This window comes from Squalius cephalus, assembly GCF_949319135.1.
Source record: "Squalius cephalus genome assembly, chromosome: 18".
Classification (NCBI taxonomy): Eukaryota; Metazoa; Chordata; class Actinopteri; order Cypriniformes; family Leuciscidae; genus Squalius; species Squalius cephalus.
In genome coordinates, this window is record NC_137139.1 from 14,412,503 (window position 1) to 14,430,752 (window position 18,250).

Here is an 18,250-nt window from a genome sequence, read left to right on the forward strand (position 1 = left end):
GTCCTGGAGGGTCACTGTCCTGCACAGTTTAGCTCCAACCCTGATCAAACACACCTGAGCAAGCTAATCAATGTCTTCAGGATCACTAGAAACTCACAGCTAGGTGTGTTTGATCAGGGTTGGAGCTAAACTGTGCAGGACAGTGGCCCTCCAGGACCGACTTTGAGAAACCCTGCACTATAGGAACAAAACTGTTAAATCTATGTTTTTTTTTTTTTATCGTCATGTTTGTGGTCTCTCACATTTTGAAAATCTGATAACATTTTAAAAATCTTTTAGTGTGGGCCAGCCTTAAGAAGGACATAGTAGTGTCCATATTATGGAGACTCTAAAGTGACAATTTGTAGAGAAAAAAATGAACACCTAGCCGTCCATAAAATAACATTACGAGAACCTTTTGTGCACGAGAAACGTATAGGCATTACAGTATGTGCGTAAGAAAACATTCGCTTGCTCATATATGTGACACCTGCTGGCTTGTTGATCCAGAATTATCAGGCTTGAAGATTAGTTAAGTATTTAACAGACACCAAAAAACAAACAGCAATAATCCAGTAACAAGCGAAGATAACATTCAAGTAGCAAAAAAACAAATGTCACTTAAGGGTTCCATAGTATCACAATAAAATGCAATGCATTTTTAGATCAAGTACATAATTTTACTTGATTTGTTGTTGTTTTTTACTTAAAATTCTGAAGTTCTAAGGTCTATCAACAGCTTTTATATTCCGATATTGTGATTTTTTCAAGTGTAATTGTAGTTGTAGGGAGTTATTTTTATGCATTTTTTAGTCCTTTTCACACTGTCAGTATGCGCACAAATTATTATTATGCTTGTATTGTTTGATTGTGGTTTGTTTCATTTTTGCTCATTTTGAAATCATTTTAGTAACTTTGTTGCTTTGTGTTGTCAGGATGAGATTGTTCCTCAGTATTCAAAATTATGAGTTTGTTGGGTTTTTCCATGTCGTGTACCAAATTTTGAGGTCTAGCCTATTTCATGTTTTTGTCTCATGAGTAATGGGATGAATATGAATATTCATTATCAGCAGATTAGGATAACAAGAACTTTGTTCTCCATGACATGCACATTTTGTGCATGAGACAAATAACATAGTATTAAAAGTTTAAACCATGCAGGTAAAGGCAACAATTTGCAGAAGTCAGGCAAGATGTTTTCTTGCAATAATTAATTGACTTAAAAACATTGCCTTCTTTTATGTTAAAAATCGATGAACATCTTTTTTTACACACTTATCAACCATGTTATTCTCAGGAAAAATTTGCTATATCATTTTAACACAGCAATAATAATGCACCCTCTCCCTCAGATAAACGTGTAGGTGGAAAGAGTGAAACATCGAATTTTATTAAAACAACTCAATGACAAAATCTGGTTAATATTTGACTGGTTGTTATATTTGTCCTCCCTTAAAAGTCAGCTCTGACAAATTCTCCCTTTTTCTTCCAATATGTACAACGAGTAAGATGAACTGAAAGAGGTGTTTTATCTTGGTTTGAGACACACCTCCCTCCCCAATCCAATTGATCATTCCAAATAACAAGCCTTGTTGTATCAGGCAAGTTGTTGAATCAAGTTTCTATCAAGGCCCAGATTTTACAATAGATATCAAGTGGCGACCCAATACATCATGCAAAAGTAAACCGAATTTCCTTAAATTTAAACACTTTAATGTATTACATTACCATCAACTCGAAATTATGCGAAAATTATTAACCTGCTGTTTTTTTTAAATGTCTTGAATTGTTTTCATGGTTTCATGCTCTCGTTTTTTAAAACAAACCATTCTCCTGTAAGTGAACCCATATTAAATGAAGTCTGGGTTGTATTTTATGTTTTACTTTGCGTACTTTTGTTCATAGCTTGAAAGGATGAGGGCATGTCACGCAACCTGTCCATGTTGGCATTTGCCTCACTTGGCTATGGCTTCTACAAAATGCCAGATGAATTTGTGTCAAAAGATTTGGACGCACGCATTTGACATCTACAACAAAAGATATAGGATGTGTTTTCTCCTCCCTTTTAAAGGCCACAAATTATATGGTTAGTTGAATTTTATTATTTGCATTAAGCATTATTTTTTCCTGCTGTGTGCAACTCTGACATGTGGCTCATATTTAGGTTGCGACCTACTAGTGTAGGTGGGCTGTGGGACATTATGACAAACATTATGACAAACAGTTCCCCTACTATCTGATTTTATCTCTAACATGACAAATGAACTTTTCTTGACATTCTCTCCAAACCACAAAGGACTGAAAACAAGGGTGTTGTTTCCCAGTAAAATATGCATAATGATGGTAATTACTCGAAAGATCGCCCTCGTCTCCCGACAATGGTTTTCCCACATATTCTGTGCAATGCAAATGGGAGTCCACTGTCCACTGTTTACAAAGCACAAAGACCTGTGAATGAACCATTACATGGTCAGGAAAAAAAGTATGCTGCCATCCTCTGGTTGAAATATTAATAGCAACAGTTCCAGCTGTAGGCTACCAAGCAGATTTGTTATTTATTGTCTATTGTTTATAATTTCACTTCAGTGGCTGTTTAGCATATATATGTGAGGTACAGTAGCCTAATAGGAGATGTGCTCTGTAGTGGGAGTGCATTTGTAATTACAGCATAGGAAATGAGTGTGCATGCTGCTGAGAAAATTACAGCGGAGTGTAATATAAAGGAATTCTTCTTGCTTTTTTTCATTTGTTCAGGAAATAATAAAACTTTCTCTAGAATAATGGCTTCATACATGCCTGTACACACACTTGTGTATATAAGGTCTGTCATTTGCACACGCCGCTGTAATTTTCTCAGCATGCACACCCGTTTCCTGTGCTGTAATTACAAATGCACTCCCACTACAGAGCACATTGCCTATAATAGGGCTGAATATGCAATAATACTCCAGATATTAGTGCAATTATTTGTATATATATATATTTTAGATGCATTTGTATGAGGTAATATATTTATAACAACATTAAAACATTTGCTAAAAATAAAAAAATAAAAAAAAGAATTCAGACAGCAGGCCTTCACAGTTGATGATTGCTTTCAGTTTCATCAGCAGTGCATTTGGATGCCTTAATTCATAAGTGAAGGATTTCTATCAGTCATGTCAAAAATTTAAATTCTGTCATTAATTACTCACCCTCATGTCTTTTCAAACCCGTGAGATTTGCCATCATCTTCGGTTCATGTAGAGAAATTCATTTAAAGTGATCGTGTCTTAAAAGCCTAAGTTCATTTAAAGTGATCGTGTCTTTTAAAAGCCAAAATTCATATAAAGTGACCGCTCAATTCATGGATTAATGAAAAACTAATCCATATGAATTGAGCGGTCACTTTATATGAATTTAGGCTTTTAAAAGACACGATCACTTTATATGAATTTAGGCTTTTAAAAAACACGATCACTTTAAATGAACTTAGGCTTTTAAAAGACACGGTCACTTTAAATGAATTTATGCTTTTATTTACATATAAACATTCATAAACTCAGACATCAGTTGTGATAAACTGAAGCTCAAGCATGTTCTCTTGACGTAAGAGAACCAAGGAGGTTAATTCTCATGTTACGCAGCACATTTGAGCTTCCACAAGAACCAATGAGGTTCATTCTCGTGTTACGCAGCACGTTTGAGCTTCAGCAAGAACCAATGAGGTTCATTCTAGTGTTACGCAGCATGTTTGAGCTTCCACAAGAACCAATGAGGTTCATTCTCGTGTTACGCAGCACGTTTGAGCTTCTGTAAGAACCAATGAGGTTCATTCTCGTGTTACGCAGCACGTTTGAGCTTCCACAAGAACCAATGAGGTTTGATCTTGTGTTAGGCAGCTTGTTTGAGCTTCAGCAAGAACAAATGAGGTTCACTGTTACACAGCACGTTTGAGCTTCAACAAGAACCAATGAGGTTCATTTTAGTGTAATATGCAGAGGATTGATCTTGCACGTCAAGCAGGTTTGGCTGAGCTTCTGTTTATGTTCTCAGATCAATGTTTAAATGTAAATAAAAGACAGAATTTTCATTTTTGGGCGAACTACCCCTTTAAGTGAACTGCAGCCAGCAACTTATTGCTTATGCTCACACTTTTGTCCTACACACCTGACGCGATTTTCCCGGCAAAAACGTCCTTCACAAACATCAGTCTACACAGGCTTTCGGGGTAAGTTGAAACACATTTTTAGGTTACCTATTTTAAAACATTTTACAGCGTGATGAAGACTTGTCTGTATTGGGACAAAAAAAAGTATTCTATTCAATTTTATTCTGGTGTATTTTGCTCTCTCGCAATATAGGCTACATACAGATAGACAAAAAATGTACTCTTAAATTAATGTAAGTGGTTCACTGAATTACATGAATGCGGTAGTGTAGCCTATATGGACGTACATAAAGCGGAATAGAGGCTCACAGCGCATCCGTGATGATGAAATCAGTGCGTGTTCAGTTCAGCGCTGCTCTCTCAGTTGTGAGGAAGGAGTTTGGTGTATCCAGCGCGCATACGCCCCCTACGCTCTTCTCCTCCTCCTCTTCTCCTTTCCTCTCCTCTCCTCTCATCCATCCAGGAGCTGCTCTTCCCCCTCCGTCCGCTCATTCATCCTCTCGGACAGTCTCCATCCTTTGACGGTGAATAGAAGCAGCTGGGCGGTGGCATTCGCAAGCCCTCAATGGTCGGCATTTGGACGGAAATACGCGCGTCAAACCTGGAGAGACAGGTAGGGCTCTTTGTTGCGATGTCATCCGGTGTATGTACGCTCACTATCCGTAAAGTGTGCACTAAACAGGTTGAAACAGCGCTTGCAGCGAGGGCTCAGTCCATATGTCCTTGTGACGAGGCTTACATTTTTTATATTATTATGTCATTTAACATTTCGTGCAGCAGGCCGGTGGCTTAACGGGGGCTTGCTACTGCTTTCGGTCATGTGGTCATTTATCAACATAAAAAAAATTGGTTTGTTTGAGAAGACAGTGAAAGGATGCCGTTGTTATGCTGAACAATACGTGTAAATGAGCGGCGCGCGCCTGTCAGTGCACCTTGTGAAGGAGGATAACGCTGATATTAAACGCTTATGTATTACGTGCATAAAGATTAATAGGAAATATTAGGCTTTCAGGTGCTGTTTCCTCACCGTTGGCCTGAAGCATTTAATGGTTGGCCAACCCCCTATATGTTATTGTATCACGCGCAGAATAAAACTTATCTCCGTGGTCTGAATGCGGTGGTAGGTCATGTTTACTTTAATTTAAAATGTTGCTTATTGGTGACTCAGATGTAACTGAGGTGTCTTAGCTGTTTAATGAAAAGAGGGTGTGGCACTAGGGGCAGTCGCGCGCGCTTCGTGTGGCTCGAGAAGCCAATTAACTGAAAGCTGTTGAGAATTATGGAGAGCGCGCGAGTACATACGCTCCAGTACTCACTGTGTTAGTTTGCTATAATAGAGCTTAATGAGCACGCTGAGAGAAAAAAATACATTTGCCAACGCATTTGTAGAAAACAACTGGACTTATGTATTTTTTGGCGTATTGTTGTGTTTTGTAAATATACAGCACCCTTGTGGTTCAAGCCAGATTGTTTTGCTATGTTTTGTTTGAAGAGGCTCAGCTGAGTATACAAGGGTCTTCATCAATTGGATAACAAAGTCTAATTGGTTTTCAAGCTTTAAAATACTGTCTTCCAGGTCTGGAAAAATTATGTAAATGATTAAAATCTATACTCACCCAGATGTCTGTCTGCTCTTTCATCTGGATGAGATGAAAGATGTGCTTTTAGAGAGTTTGCTCATTTGCAGTACTGCTCTATGAAAGCATTCCCTATCAGATGTTAAAAAGACATTCTGATGTAGTGATGTTTATAATTTAGTAAGTGAATATTTTTCACTAAGACGCTATTAGATGTTGTACACAATAATGAGATGTTTTGCAGATGTTCAGAGCTCTTGGAGATGTATGCTTACTGGGAAGTCATTCAAATTACTATAATCATTGTGCACGTTCTCTAGTTAACAGTTGATAGGTTGTGGGAAAAGTAAACCCTGCTTAGTTATTTCTCATTTGAATATCTCAGCACTTGTCATGGATGACAACTATTCAATGTTTTCATCCACACAATGTTTATTTTAGGTTTCAGACATTTATATACGCATAAGTACTTAAACAAAAAAACAAAATTATAGTTTGGTCTATGTAAGAGGCAATAATACAATTTGAAAACGTGTTTTATTTACATCAGACATTGTGTTGGTAACTATAAAGTTATTGTTCTCCCAGTTCACCAGCCACTACTTTCATGTCTTTCAGGAAAATTCGATGAATTTATATGTTGTAATTCCAACAGCGCTAACATCACAACGTCCACCGCCTGTTATAACCTACAGATCAACTGTCTGAGGATCGGAATATCATATATATTTCACGATAGTTAACACCTTTGTGAATATTTTGAATAAAAAGGAAAAATTAAATAAAAAGACACATCGTTCATACAGCTCTATTCCAAGACATGCTTGAAGAGTTGGGGTAGAAATAGGTGATACATTCTAAAAATAATGGCCAGTTTAAAAAACGCAGCTAGAATATTTTAAACGTGTGAAAGGGAAAAAATTATAATTGCACACCTTTCCTCAACAAGCCGCATGATTTGATGTGCCATTCTTTAGCAGAAACTGTGCTGGATGAGTAATGTGCCAAAGTATAATACTTTAGAGGTTTGTTCAATTACTTAAAAAAAAAAAAAAAAAAAAATACCTAAGTATGAGCAATAGTAAACAGCAGGCACCTCTATTTAGCTGAAAACCAAAAGTCTAATTCATGTCAAGGCTGTAGCAACACAAAGTGGCAAAAAATTCTGCTATTCCAGTAGCACGTAGTTTGGACTAATTGAGCTCAGCGTGCTATTAATGGCAAACTGCAACCATCCCGTCCTACACACGCCTCCAACATGCTCTCAGCGCCCCTATATAACGTCCCATGAGTTCTCCTGCTGACAGTGTGCTGACATGTATTGCACTATGCTGCATTTGGCAGTTACAAAACATTTGGTAGGAATGCAACTAAGATCCTGTTTTAACAAACTTTGTTTCCCCCACAAGTACAACCAAAGGTGAATGTGTTACAAAGGTAGTCTTGAGGTAACCAGCCATGTTAATGTTGGTTCAACTTTGCATTCGCAATGGAAAGCAACCAACCCTTGTGTGTGCATCTCACACATTTGTTTTAGCTTGCGAATGCGGTAGCGGGGGCACAGTAACTCGTATGGTTTTTCAAATTCATGTTTTTTTTGTAGTTTCAGACATTTACGGTATAATTTTCAAAAACTTCGTCATTTTTTGTCTTCAGGCCCTGAAAACGCCTTTGTCGTGTAAATAAACGGTCAAAAGTTTTCCGTTTTTAGTTGAAAACGGTGTCGTGTAGACAGCCCCTTAGGCTGAGTCTGAAACTGGAGGTACAATAGCTGCTTTGTTGTCTTGGCGCACAGACAGTCAATGGGCCCGTTCCAAAATGCCACCCTTAGCCCTTGCGGTCCTTTTATCCACCAAATTTTGGTGACGTAATGCTGCACAAACTGTCAGGTATATCAGTTCGCCGTGGAGTCCGCATCAGATGCGACCCGGAAAAAAGATGCATCAAGGTGCTTGTGAAAAACATTTAGAATCATAAAATGACAAATGGGAAACCCTACTGTCTCGTAGATGTAGATTTCACAGACGGTCCATTGCAAGACAAGCTTACATTTCTGAAGCACTTTTTACGGAAAAAATGTTGCATTACATAATCTGGCGATCTAGAACAAATCCAAGTGTGCTTTAGCTTTTCAACAAGTGAATATCTGCAGTACTGACTACAATGCTTAGAAATTTAATCATAAGAATCCTAAAAATATAAAAGATAACTTTAATTTTTTAAAAATTTTATTCTGCCAATGAGATTTTATTTCCGTTAGTGTTTATTTTAAGTAATGAAAATATTTTTATGATTTTAGTTTGTGGGGATCCAGCCATGCTGCCCTCAAAAATCAACCAGAAGAAGGCAACTGAATAGACAGGATGTTGCACTGTGACATAAAGTACTCATCTTTGATATAAGCCTCTTTCTGTGGCCTTTTTTCCACCCTGTAACCCAGCAAGATCCATCCTCTCTGCACTGTGTGCTCTTATGGCCTCCAGGACTGACAAACTGATCCTCTCTCTACCTCTCCACCCCCTTCGCAGGGCTCAGAGAGTGTAGATCAACATTTAACATTTACCAGCGTCCCGTTTGCCGTTTATGTCCAAGAAGAGAGTGCCTGTGCCTGTGCCTTTGTGTCAGGGTTGGGAAGGTTTTGATGTTCACAGGGGGAGGGCAGCCTCCCACGGGAGCTTATTTGCCTGTATATGAGTCAGCTGTGTGTATGAAGTTCTGCCCTGATCGTACAGAAGAATGTAAATTATTCAGAAGGCAGTTAAGCTTTGTGGTCTTGTGGGTGACAGCATGATTCGGCCTGATTGCCGTGAGTCAGCGCAATTTTCTCTTGCCGCTTCATCAGACACCCTTTCACATTCATTGGGTTCACTGACATCTTTTAAATGGACACCATGTGGAAAATGAAGGGGTATGTGTTGATATCTTCCAGGAAGCACTGATACCTTGGAGCTAAAAGCAGTTTTACTTCTCTCAATATCGAATCTGGCTTTGTCTTTGTGTCTTGGCTAGGAGACCCTTCTTGTTTTACCGTGGAAATCTAGAGTCACAGACCTTTTAGATAAATATCACTGCTGGCTGTTGTATCGCTATGCCCCTCTTATCCAACTATAATAAGCGGCACTTGTTAAGGCGATCACTGTTATTATTGCTACTTTGCCCCAAGCTTTTCCCCTATAACCGTACGTACGTATTAAACTTTGGGGTGTGACTTAAGCCCTATTCGCACTGGATTACTATTATCTGGGGACCACGTGTGATTTAGAAATGACCCCCCCACATCTGAATTTTGTGTGGCGCATTTGCACGGGATAAGCGAAGCCAGTGATTTTACTCGAATTTACTGACTTATCTCCCGGATATGATGTCAATAGGCTATTGCTTGGAAATGTCTTGTCGTTATTATAGGTCTAGCTGTATGAAATATCATAAACAGAAGAATGTTCCTTACCGCTTGCTGCTATACATGTCATTCATCTCCATCTAATCATTCTTCTTGTTTTTGCTCTTCTGATGGTTTTCAGCTTTCTCTTTAGCGATATGAACCAGCACCCAAAATACTATCAAAACACTCCAACGTAGCCTCCATTCTTCCCGAAAGATGGATAAAAAGGCGCACAGGAAACAAAAACCTTGAATAATTATAAACGACCCCGGCAAATCACAGAGATGCCGATTCGCACGGGACTAATATTATCACGGGACCTCGGTGTTCGGCGAAATTTGGTAGGTCATTTGCGGGGGAATTTTTACTTTACAAATTACAGAACCGGCCGATTCGCACGGGATTAAGATCACAGACAACCTCTGCAATTATTACAAATTACTAGAGGTCACCAGGTAATACTTATCCCATGCGAATAGGGCTTTACACGTTTATGCTACAGACATGATGAACTCAAATTGTGCAGCTTGTTTAGGAGAGGTGTGCAATTGCGACTTTATTTTTTGTAATTGTGACTGTGTATGCCATAGTGTGACTTTATTTCTTAACTATTTCCCTGCCACTGACTAGATTTTCCATCATTTATGACACAGAGCTTCTCCGCCATTGACACGTTTTTCCGGAAATCCATATTTTCACTGTTAAACGGTGGAAGGGCGCTGTTACGGATCTTCTGAAAGAGTACAGCATCTGCGGATCCAAAAGGTTTCAGTGTTTGGGATCAGTGTTTGGTGTAGGCAATCAGTACTGTGATTGAAATGACCAATAAAATCGTTAGAATCGATTGCAGGGCAGTTTCTGCTGATCACGCTGTTTACGCACAAATAAGCTAATTTGATCATCAAACATTCAATAGCATATAAATCAGAACTGCCTAACGTAACCGAATGAAATGCCGAACCCATGAAGAGGTATAGGACTTTGGTGGTTAGGATGGACTTGATACTTGATCTATTTGACCATTGTTCTGAATCTGATCCAGACAAAGATTGTGTGCGAAATCGCCCCGTAACTAGGGCACTATTTGAGGGGACTGCCATTTGTAGTGGAGTCTGAAACCATAATACACGTTATCGAGTGCACTCATTCAATTCCACATTGCACCGCAAAAATGAGTGTACAATCGATGTTTGCTCAATGGCTAGAGAATACCCATAATGCACTGTGAGAGTCGCTGTAAATTAATTCCCGCGTCTGACCAGAAGATGACGCTCGCAGATAAATCATCCATACATCTGTTTTCCAAACCGCTGGTCCAATGTGGGTACAGCGTAATAAACTCCTTCTTATTTGATTATTAAATTGTTTAATTAACGTGTATACATGCTAGTTATACATAAGGGCTTTAAATGTTACTGTTAATTTCAACATTTTCTAATGTTTAAAATCAAAAGTTGTTTGATTACATTAGTTAATGCACCGTGAATTAATACGATCAAACAACAAACAGCTTTATTTTTACTAACATAAAAAAAAAGATTAGTAATTGCTTTAAAAATATATTTCTCATTGCTACATTTACAATTAATCATTTAGCAGATGCTTTTATCCAAAGCGACTTACAAATGAGGAGAACAATAGAGGCAATCAAACCAACAATAGGGCAAGAATATGTAAGTGCTGTGAGTAATCAGTTAGTCTAGCACAGTAATAGCTAATGCATTTACTAATGTTAACAAATGGGACTTTATTGTAAAGTTTTACTATAATAATACATAAATATTGGCAAAATAACACTGCTTGATGGTGGGCTCTTTTGACTTCAGTCTAACCGCCTAACCACACTGAACACATTAGCATCCGCACATTAATGGCCTGACTGTGAGTTTTGCTCAGCACCTCACATTTTATTCAGAAAAAAAGGAGCTTTATAAAATTTGAACTAAAGCGTTTTAGCGTAATATCGTCGTGGTTAAAGACTAACCCTAATGAGTCTGTCTGCCTATACGCTCATTACAAAGTCCATTTGATCTCACAGTCGAGCAATACATCTCAGCCATTGCTGAGACTGAGTCGGTGAGGGAAGTGGGAAGGTTGTATTGATAAGTGAATGAGGCTGGCCAAAGGAAAGTCTCAATCATTTGTGAATTGAGTTGGCTTCTTTGACTGCCGTTTTAAGAAATTAGTTTAATCAGTAAATGAGCATTTCGTTACCCCAGGCTTTCTGCCATTGCGCTTTGCCAGGACTGACAAGGACTAATCTATGAGCCTTCATTGTACAATTCGCTCTAAGAAGCAGACTTCCTCAGATGCAGCTTATTTACTTCAAACCCTTCATACTTTCAAAATCATAGGCTTATATGTAGATTTCCAGAGTTAGCTATAGTTTGTGCTTTGAAATTCATCCCTGTGGCTATTTTAAGGTCTTTGGCATTAGAATTAACCATCTTCTGTGGTAAAAAGCTACACAGTTGTTTAGGTCCTCACGTTCACATTGCTTATAGGATTCAGCTTATCAAGTCACAATCAGTTATAATATCTGAAGCTTAGTTTGCTTAATTGTGAGAAAAAAAAAAACACCCAACTGATCAACCTTTAATGTCAGTTGTTAAGAGGATACCACTGGCTAAATTTGTATTTTTTTTTCAGTAGCCACTTTTTGCATTGACAGTTCGTGTTTGTGTCACCATGGAAACAGAACTTTACAAAGAGCACCCTTCTTTGTTGAAAATCTCTTTACCTCAATGTTGCATAGCTTTTTGCTGTCATTTTCCTGTCTTTAGAGATGGGTTCAGTAAAACAGGCTTCAATCTGTGTGTCAGACTTAGAGTCTGTCATTGTGTCACCGTGACTCTTTTAAAGGAGCTTTGTGACAGTGACAGTTGTGGAGGTAGTAAACACATTTTGGTTGCTGTAGCACGATGTGACTTGATCGGAATGACGACAATGCATAATGAATAATTGACATAATTCAACCTGTAGCCCAGAGATACTCAATTTCAGAAGCCAAAAGGGCCACATTTAACCCACAACACTTGCAGGGCCCGTAATTGTATAATATATTTTATAATTAGGAAGTAGGTTACTGAGTGCCAAGTCATTGCTTTCAAATGCTCTCATTCGTATTTGCATTTGCGCTCTGAGGAATGTCAAAGGTTTACAATTACATGTGTTTTTTCAGCGTTGAGCAGTGTAACCAATCACAGACATGTCTGTTGAGCTCATGGCTGCAGTTTCCAATCAGAGGTGTTTAAAGTTAAGGCTGAAATACACTACATGACTTTTACCCCGAAATTATAGTCTGGATTAGTCTCTGCTAGTTGTCGAAAGTCAGAGCTAGTTTGCAGATTTTGATTAAACTAAACTATGATTCCATCCAGTCGGAGGATATCAAACAAGTTTGATGTTTTGAGACGATTTTAGAGCACACATCCTAGCAAGTGGGTGCACGTTTCTGTGTGAGTTTGTTGCATTCAGAACAACTTGAACAGTCTGGAATAGTGTGGGAACCTCAGTCATTTAGAGTACATTTACATTTACATGATGTGCTAAAAACTGAGAAGTTTTTTCTTTGCACAGATGGCAACGTTATCAAAACGATCCCCATTCACACAGATCTGTGAAAACAACTAATAAAGCTGCATTATGCTGCCAGTCCAGTAGTTGGCGACGTCACTTTGTAAAGAAAGACTACGCGCCTGCGCACATACACATTCTTTTACTACAGTGCACTCGAGCCGAACGCACATGCCTATTGACACAAATTACACAATCTATCATTTTTTTGTCTGATTTTCATTCTAATCTCGATAAAACTGTATTATTACTTTGTCTTCTGGGTAAATTTCATCTTCACAAAGCCAGAAACATTCACTGTTATCCCAATTTTAGAATGTTCTCTGATATAAAGTCCCTTTTCAATTCCTTTTAAGAAAATGTCAAAACCTTTAAACACAAAGGCTTTGAAAACATGTATCATTCTTGAGTCTGTTGTAAGGGGCCTTTAATTTTTCACGATGACAGAATTGTATATTGTGTTGATTTATGTAATTCTTATAACCTTTTGTGATGATGTCCGTATGCCTTTTCTTACTGTTAATATCTGTATCCTTTCATTTGCAAAAAGAAAGCTTATAGATGAAACACATAAATGTGTTGTGCATGACGTCACCGTTTTCACAGATTTGCGTTTTTGTAGTTTACATGGATATGATAAGGGAATAGTTTTCAAAAACTTTGCGTGTTCAGGCTACCAAAATGCTGTTGTCGTGTAAGTGAACGGCCAAAACGCTTAATAAGTGTTCAGTTTTTAGTTGAAAATGGCGTAGTGTAAACGGCCCGTAAGTGATCGGTTCCCAGTTTTTCTCTGTTACCATTTACAAAGTCGGCAAGTGTGTGCTAGTGTTCTGTAGTGTATTCCTTTAGTTAGAATCTGCTTATTACTGCTCAAAATGCTGGAGTTCAATCGGCACAATCTCAGATTTCTGCACGCTGCAAATCTTCACCTTCTAATTATTTTTGTCCTTATCTGTTTGTGAGTGCCATAGAGACCCACATTTCATTAGGAATTTATGGCGTGTCATTGAAACAGAATCTATGTCTAATCCAATATGCAGTTATCTGCGTGCCCTTGAATTGCTCAGTGATGCGAGATGGCACGTTTTTAAAGGATGATGTCTACATCTGTGCATTCTCACTTTTTCCCTGCAGAACTCTCCAATAGGAAATTTCCACAGCCCTTCTCCCGTTAATGTATTTATCAACGATATGGATAAAGGCAGATGTTGTCCCACATTTTTCAGGGATGGCCTTTCCCTAACTTGGTGTGATGCTCCTTTGGCTAGAGATGTTTGTTCGCACTTTCACCGGACAGCGTTTTTATCGCAACCGAGTAATAAAAGGCCTCTCTGGTTTGAGGTTTTACACTCTCACTGAGAATCGCTTGGCAGCCTTTCAATTTAACTCCTGTTGCTTCATAGGATGCCTTTGAGAAACTCGGGCAACATCCCCCCAGTCAATTTGAATGGGTTTTAGCTTTAAACCGTGGAAAGAACAGTCTCATTCTTGGGACAAGGACGTTTCCGTGCTGGACTGCACGCCGCTCCATTGCATCAGCCAAATTTCGGTCAGGACAGATTGATGGATTGGAGGTAAACAGCATTAATATGAATGCTCCAATTAATTTGAGAGGGGCTGTGTATGATGTGCATGCTAACTAGGGGCCCTGAAGAAATCCTGCTTTCCTTTCTTTCTTCGCGCTCCTCCTCTCTGCCTGTTCACCGCTCTAAGAGACTGATTGCACCGGTGACGTAATCACTTTCTTCTGTATGCCACCATTTGACGACTCATGGGCTCGGGGCTACAAATATATCTAAGGTTGATATGTTTTTTTGCATACGAGCGCTTGTGTTATTCTATTAGCTTATTTGAAGGTTGTTCTATGCTTTATGCCATTATTGCATTGCTGTGAACAAATTTGTTCCAAGATGGTAAGTAGATTTTTTGCAAAACTGAGCTGTCAGATTTTTCATAAACTCAGTTGATATAAGACTCGGCTGATGTTTGGTTTCTTTTTTCTTTTTTACAGTGGAGTAGCGCTTTCTTGTGTTGAACAAGGAGGGTTTTGTGCCTTCTGAAAGGGCACCACAGCTCCCTCAAAAAGAACTCCAGCCATCAGCGTAACTCTGTTCCAAAATGTAGTGAGCTGCCTCCGTAGGCTACATTTTAAAGCATTATATAAGCTCCTGGTGCAAAAGCTGTTCCAAAATGTAGTCAATTATGTTGCCTTCTCTTGGACAAATTCAAAGACCGGATCATATTTGTCCTTTGTGGAGATAATGCAATGTAATGTGACAAGCTCAGTGAAAGAAAGAAATCCAAGATGGTGGACGATTTGAGAGAAATGTTGATTATAAATATAACTCAATACTGACAGTTATCAGTAATAATCAATATACTATGAATATTTATCCTTAATAAAGGAGTAATTCACTCAAAAATGAAAACAAGTCATCATTTACTCATCCGAATGTTGTTGCAAAATTGTATGTTCTTTTTTTGCAAAAGGAGATATCTATAAATGAAAGTAGATGGAAACTAGGGATAGTTGTGGTCACCATTCACAATCTTTGTAAGAGCAGCTTGGACATTCTGCTAAAATTCTCCTTTTATGTTCCACATTTGGAACGACATGTGGCTTCGATAATTTGTGTTGGACAATGGGTGGCCTTGGAATCAAAAATAGAGAACCGCTGCTTTAAAGTATTGTGTCATCTCTCTCGTGCCTCCTATATTAAAATCAGTTATACAAGTTCCTGCATATGTACAGTACAGCACTCAAAAGCAGTCCTTATGAGGTTCTATTTTTTTTTAGGATGCTACCTAGGATGCTATGTAATGTATTTATGCAGTATAGGCAGCAAGCCAAGATTTAGACCTTGCATGAGAAAATACGGAGAGGCGTTCCCTCATTACTTCTTCCTCATGCACATTTTGTCACTTCCATAAAATCGTTTTGTGCGAACTGTTGACATGTTTGTCTTGAGTTACTAGAGCCTGTGCCCTGTGCCTTTCTTCTACTAGCATGCATTATGCCATGAATGATGGATTCCTATAGCAGATTGCACTACAGATGAGTGATTGTGCTCAGAGCTACGGAGAACTGGTCGCCAAGTGCAGATCTATTTTCCAACAGCAAGGCTGCAGGGAGAGAATGAAGGGGAAGATCCTCGATGACAAATGGTGTAGTATGGCCGTCATTTTGCAGGAAATTATTTCCCATCATTTTGCTGGCTTTGAGGGCATTTATCTAAGCAGGCCGGCATCCTGAGCTGCTTTCCAAAACGGCTGCTAAAACAGTTTTAGCATTTGGTTTTAGCGAGTGTTCTGTACATGAATAGTGTCTTAAAAATAATAATTTTCAGTTTTAATTATACTTTTCATAGTCAGCATAGATAGACAGGCTGCTTATGAAATAGCAAGTAACGGGATAAAATTGCAAGCACAATGAGCCGTGGTAGAATGTGGTATTATCATGACATATAAGACGAGGACGAAGGTTTGAGTCAAGCCTTCGTCATCCCATTAAATCTGTTGACGATTTGGCCTTACAGAAAACCATAATTGGAGGAAAAAGATCATTTCCCATTTAGCTTGGCATTTGCAATCATTTGGTGAACATTTTGACATTTTAAATGCTTTGGACTGGAGCAGGCATTTGTATTCCTGGTCGACACTGGAAAGAGTGCAAAAAATGACCTGCACCAATTTCCTCCTTATGACAACATGTCAGTCTATTGAAGAGACGTAGCAGAGCTTTATTTAAACATCAATACAATTAATTTTTTTACGTAAGCAATAAGGTACGAGAGGCTGTGGTGTATAGTGAATAAGTCATGGCTGAAGGGCGTTGTTAGGCATGACACGAAGCTGAGTATCAACATTACTTTCATGAAGTAAAATCACTAAAAGCCTTCCTTCCCCTGGAAAAAATAGTCCCTGACCGTAAACGGAAACAGAAGTTACATTATTTCGCCATTAAATGGCGGCAAAGACTGTCTTTATGAGTGAGTCTGTCAGTAGAGAAGACTTTTATATTGAAATGACTGAAACTTGTTTTGAACACAGAGAAGCAAGACATAACTGACAAATGCGTGTCAGGTCAGGGCACGGAAAACCCCTTGTTAAAAGGACAAGATATCGCAGCGGACATTCAAACGGATTTTTATTACGATAGGACTGACCTGAAGGAAAATGCTATATCTACTGTAAATTCAGGTACACTCACTTACTCGATCTCTCACATACTCTCTATATAAGCTTCAATGACCAATATCAATGAGAAACATTGCTAAGAGTGGTTGCTACAGTAGGTGTTGTATATTTCACAGTAATAAACTTCAGAGAACTCAACGTTGATCTATATACTTTTTATTACAGCATTCTAGCAACACTTCTCCGTGGCATTCATGTCCTACTAGGCAACTGGTACCTTAGTGACACATACTGTTCATACATGTATTTCAATATACCACATATTCCCCTTTCTTTAGCCTAAATAACAAGATTTGAATAAAAAAAAAATAAAAAAAAAATAACAAAGCACAGAACACAAGAAAACGTTTCGGTTACTAACGTAACCTCTGTTCTCTCTAGAAGAGGGAACGAGTATTGCGTAGTTACTACGCTACGGGAAAGCCTTTCTTTCTCGAGATACTGAAGCCAAAAATTATCCTTAATTTTTATAATCTTGTCAACGCAGTGCGGCAGCCTGCAGACCTAGGGCAGGCTTACTAGCGTGCCCATTGGCTGCCCTGCGGCAACTGCAGCAGCCTACCGCTGAGCCCTTGGCGTGACGTCACGACCAATGAGCGCGCTTGGCGCGCTTAATGCGTCACAGCCCGCGAAAAGGGGTGTGGCTTAGCGTATAAAAGCGGGGCTCGGAGGCTGCTTCTCTGGTTTCTGTCGCATGAAGCGAATGAGCTCGTGGCGCGAGCACGGCGGGCTACGCAATACTCGTTCCCTCTTCTAGAGAGAACAGAGGTTACGTTAGTAACCGAAACGTTCTCTTACGAGAGGTTCTCTCGTATTGCGTAGTTACTACGCTACGGGAACACCCTTGTCAACGCCGTGCGCGCCCAGCATCCACTGAATGAGTCCCAGGGAGAGCCCGGGGAACGTGATAGCAGAGAGCCGGGCGGCCCACAGAGGGCTAGCGCCGTACATAAGCACACACTAGGGGGTTAGGAGCGGCACGGCCGGTCCGAACTGACAATTCCCTGTATAGTGCAGCTCAACCAGTAGAGCTAAATCACACAACGTAGCCCGCGCACAGATAGTGGGCTGGCATACGCGAGACTTAGACTGATAACACTTTCGCCTGCAAGGCGGGAACATCCAGGTTGTAAAACCTAACAAATGTGGAGGGGGAGGCCCAGCCTGCCGCTGCACAAATGTCATGAATGGGAATCCCGCTGGACCACGCCCACGACGAGGCCATGCCTCTGGTGGAGTGAGCTTGAATGCCCAATGGGCACTGCAGGTCTTTAGACGCATAAGCAGCAGCAATAGCGTCCACTATCCATCTGGACAGGCTGTGTTTCGAGGCGGCGAGACCCTTGGTGCGCCCGCCAAACGAAACAAAGAGCTGTTCCACCACTCGTT

The 18,250-nt window shown here is 39.5% G+C and overlaps 1 protein-coding gene across 13 annotated transcripts in view; it reads left to right on the plus strand.

The window, feature by feature from the left end:
• Window positions 1-4,388: 4,388 nt before the first annotated feature.
• Window positions 4,389-18,250, plus strand: part of LOC307145752 (band 4.1-like protein 1) — a 69,399-nt gene continuing 55,537 nt past the window's right edge. For 7 of the 13 annotated variants that reach the window (XM_079849232.1, XM_079849230.1, XM_079849240.1 and 4 more), the window contains exon 1: window positions 15,699-15,829. In XM_079849232.1, the coding sequence (XP_079705358.1) occupies window positions 15,820-15,829 (10 nt within the window). In that variant the 5' untranslated portion in view covers window positions 15,699-15,819. Of the gene's footprint in view, window positions 4,743-15,698; window positions 15,830-18,250 lie in introns of those variants that run through there. The other 6 variants (XM_079849238.1, XM_079849231.1, XM_079849241.1 and 3 more) reach the window with 4 other exon arrangements.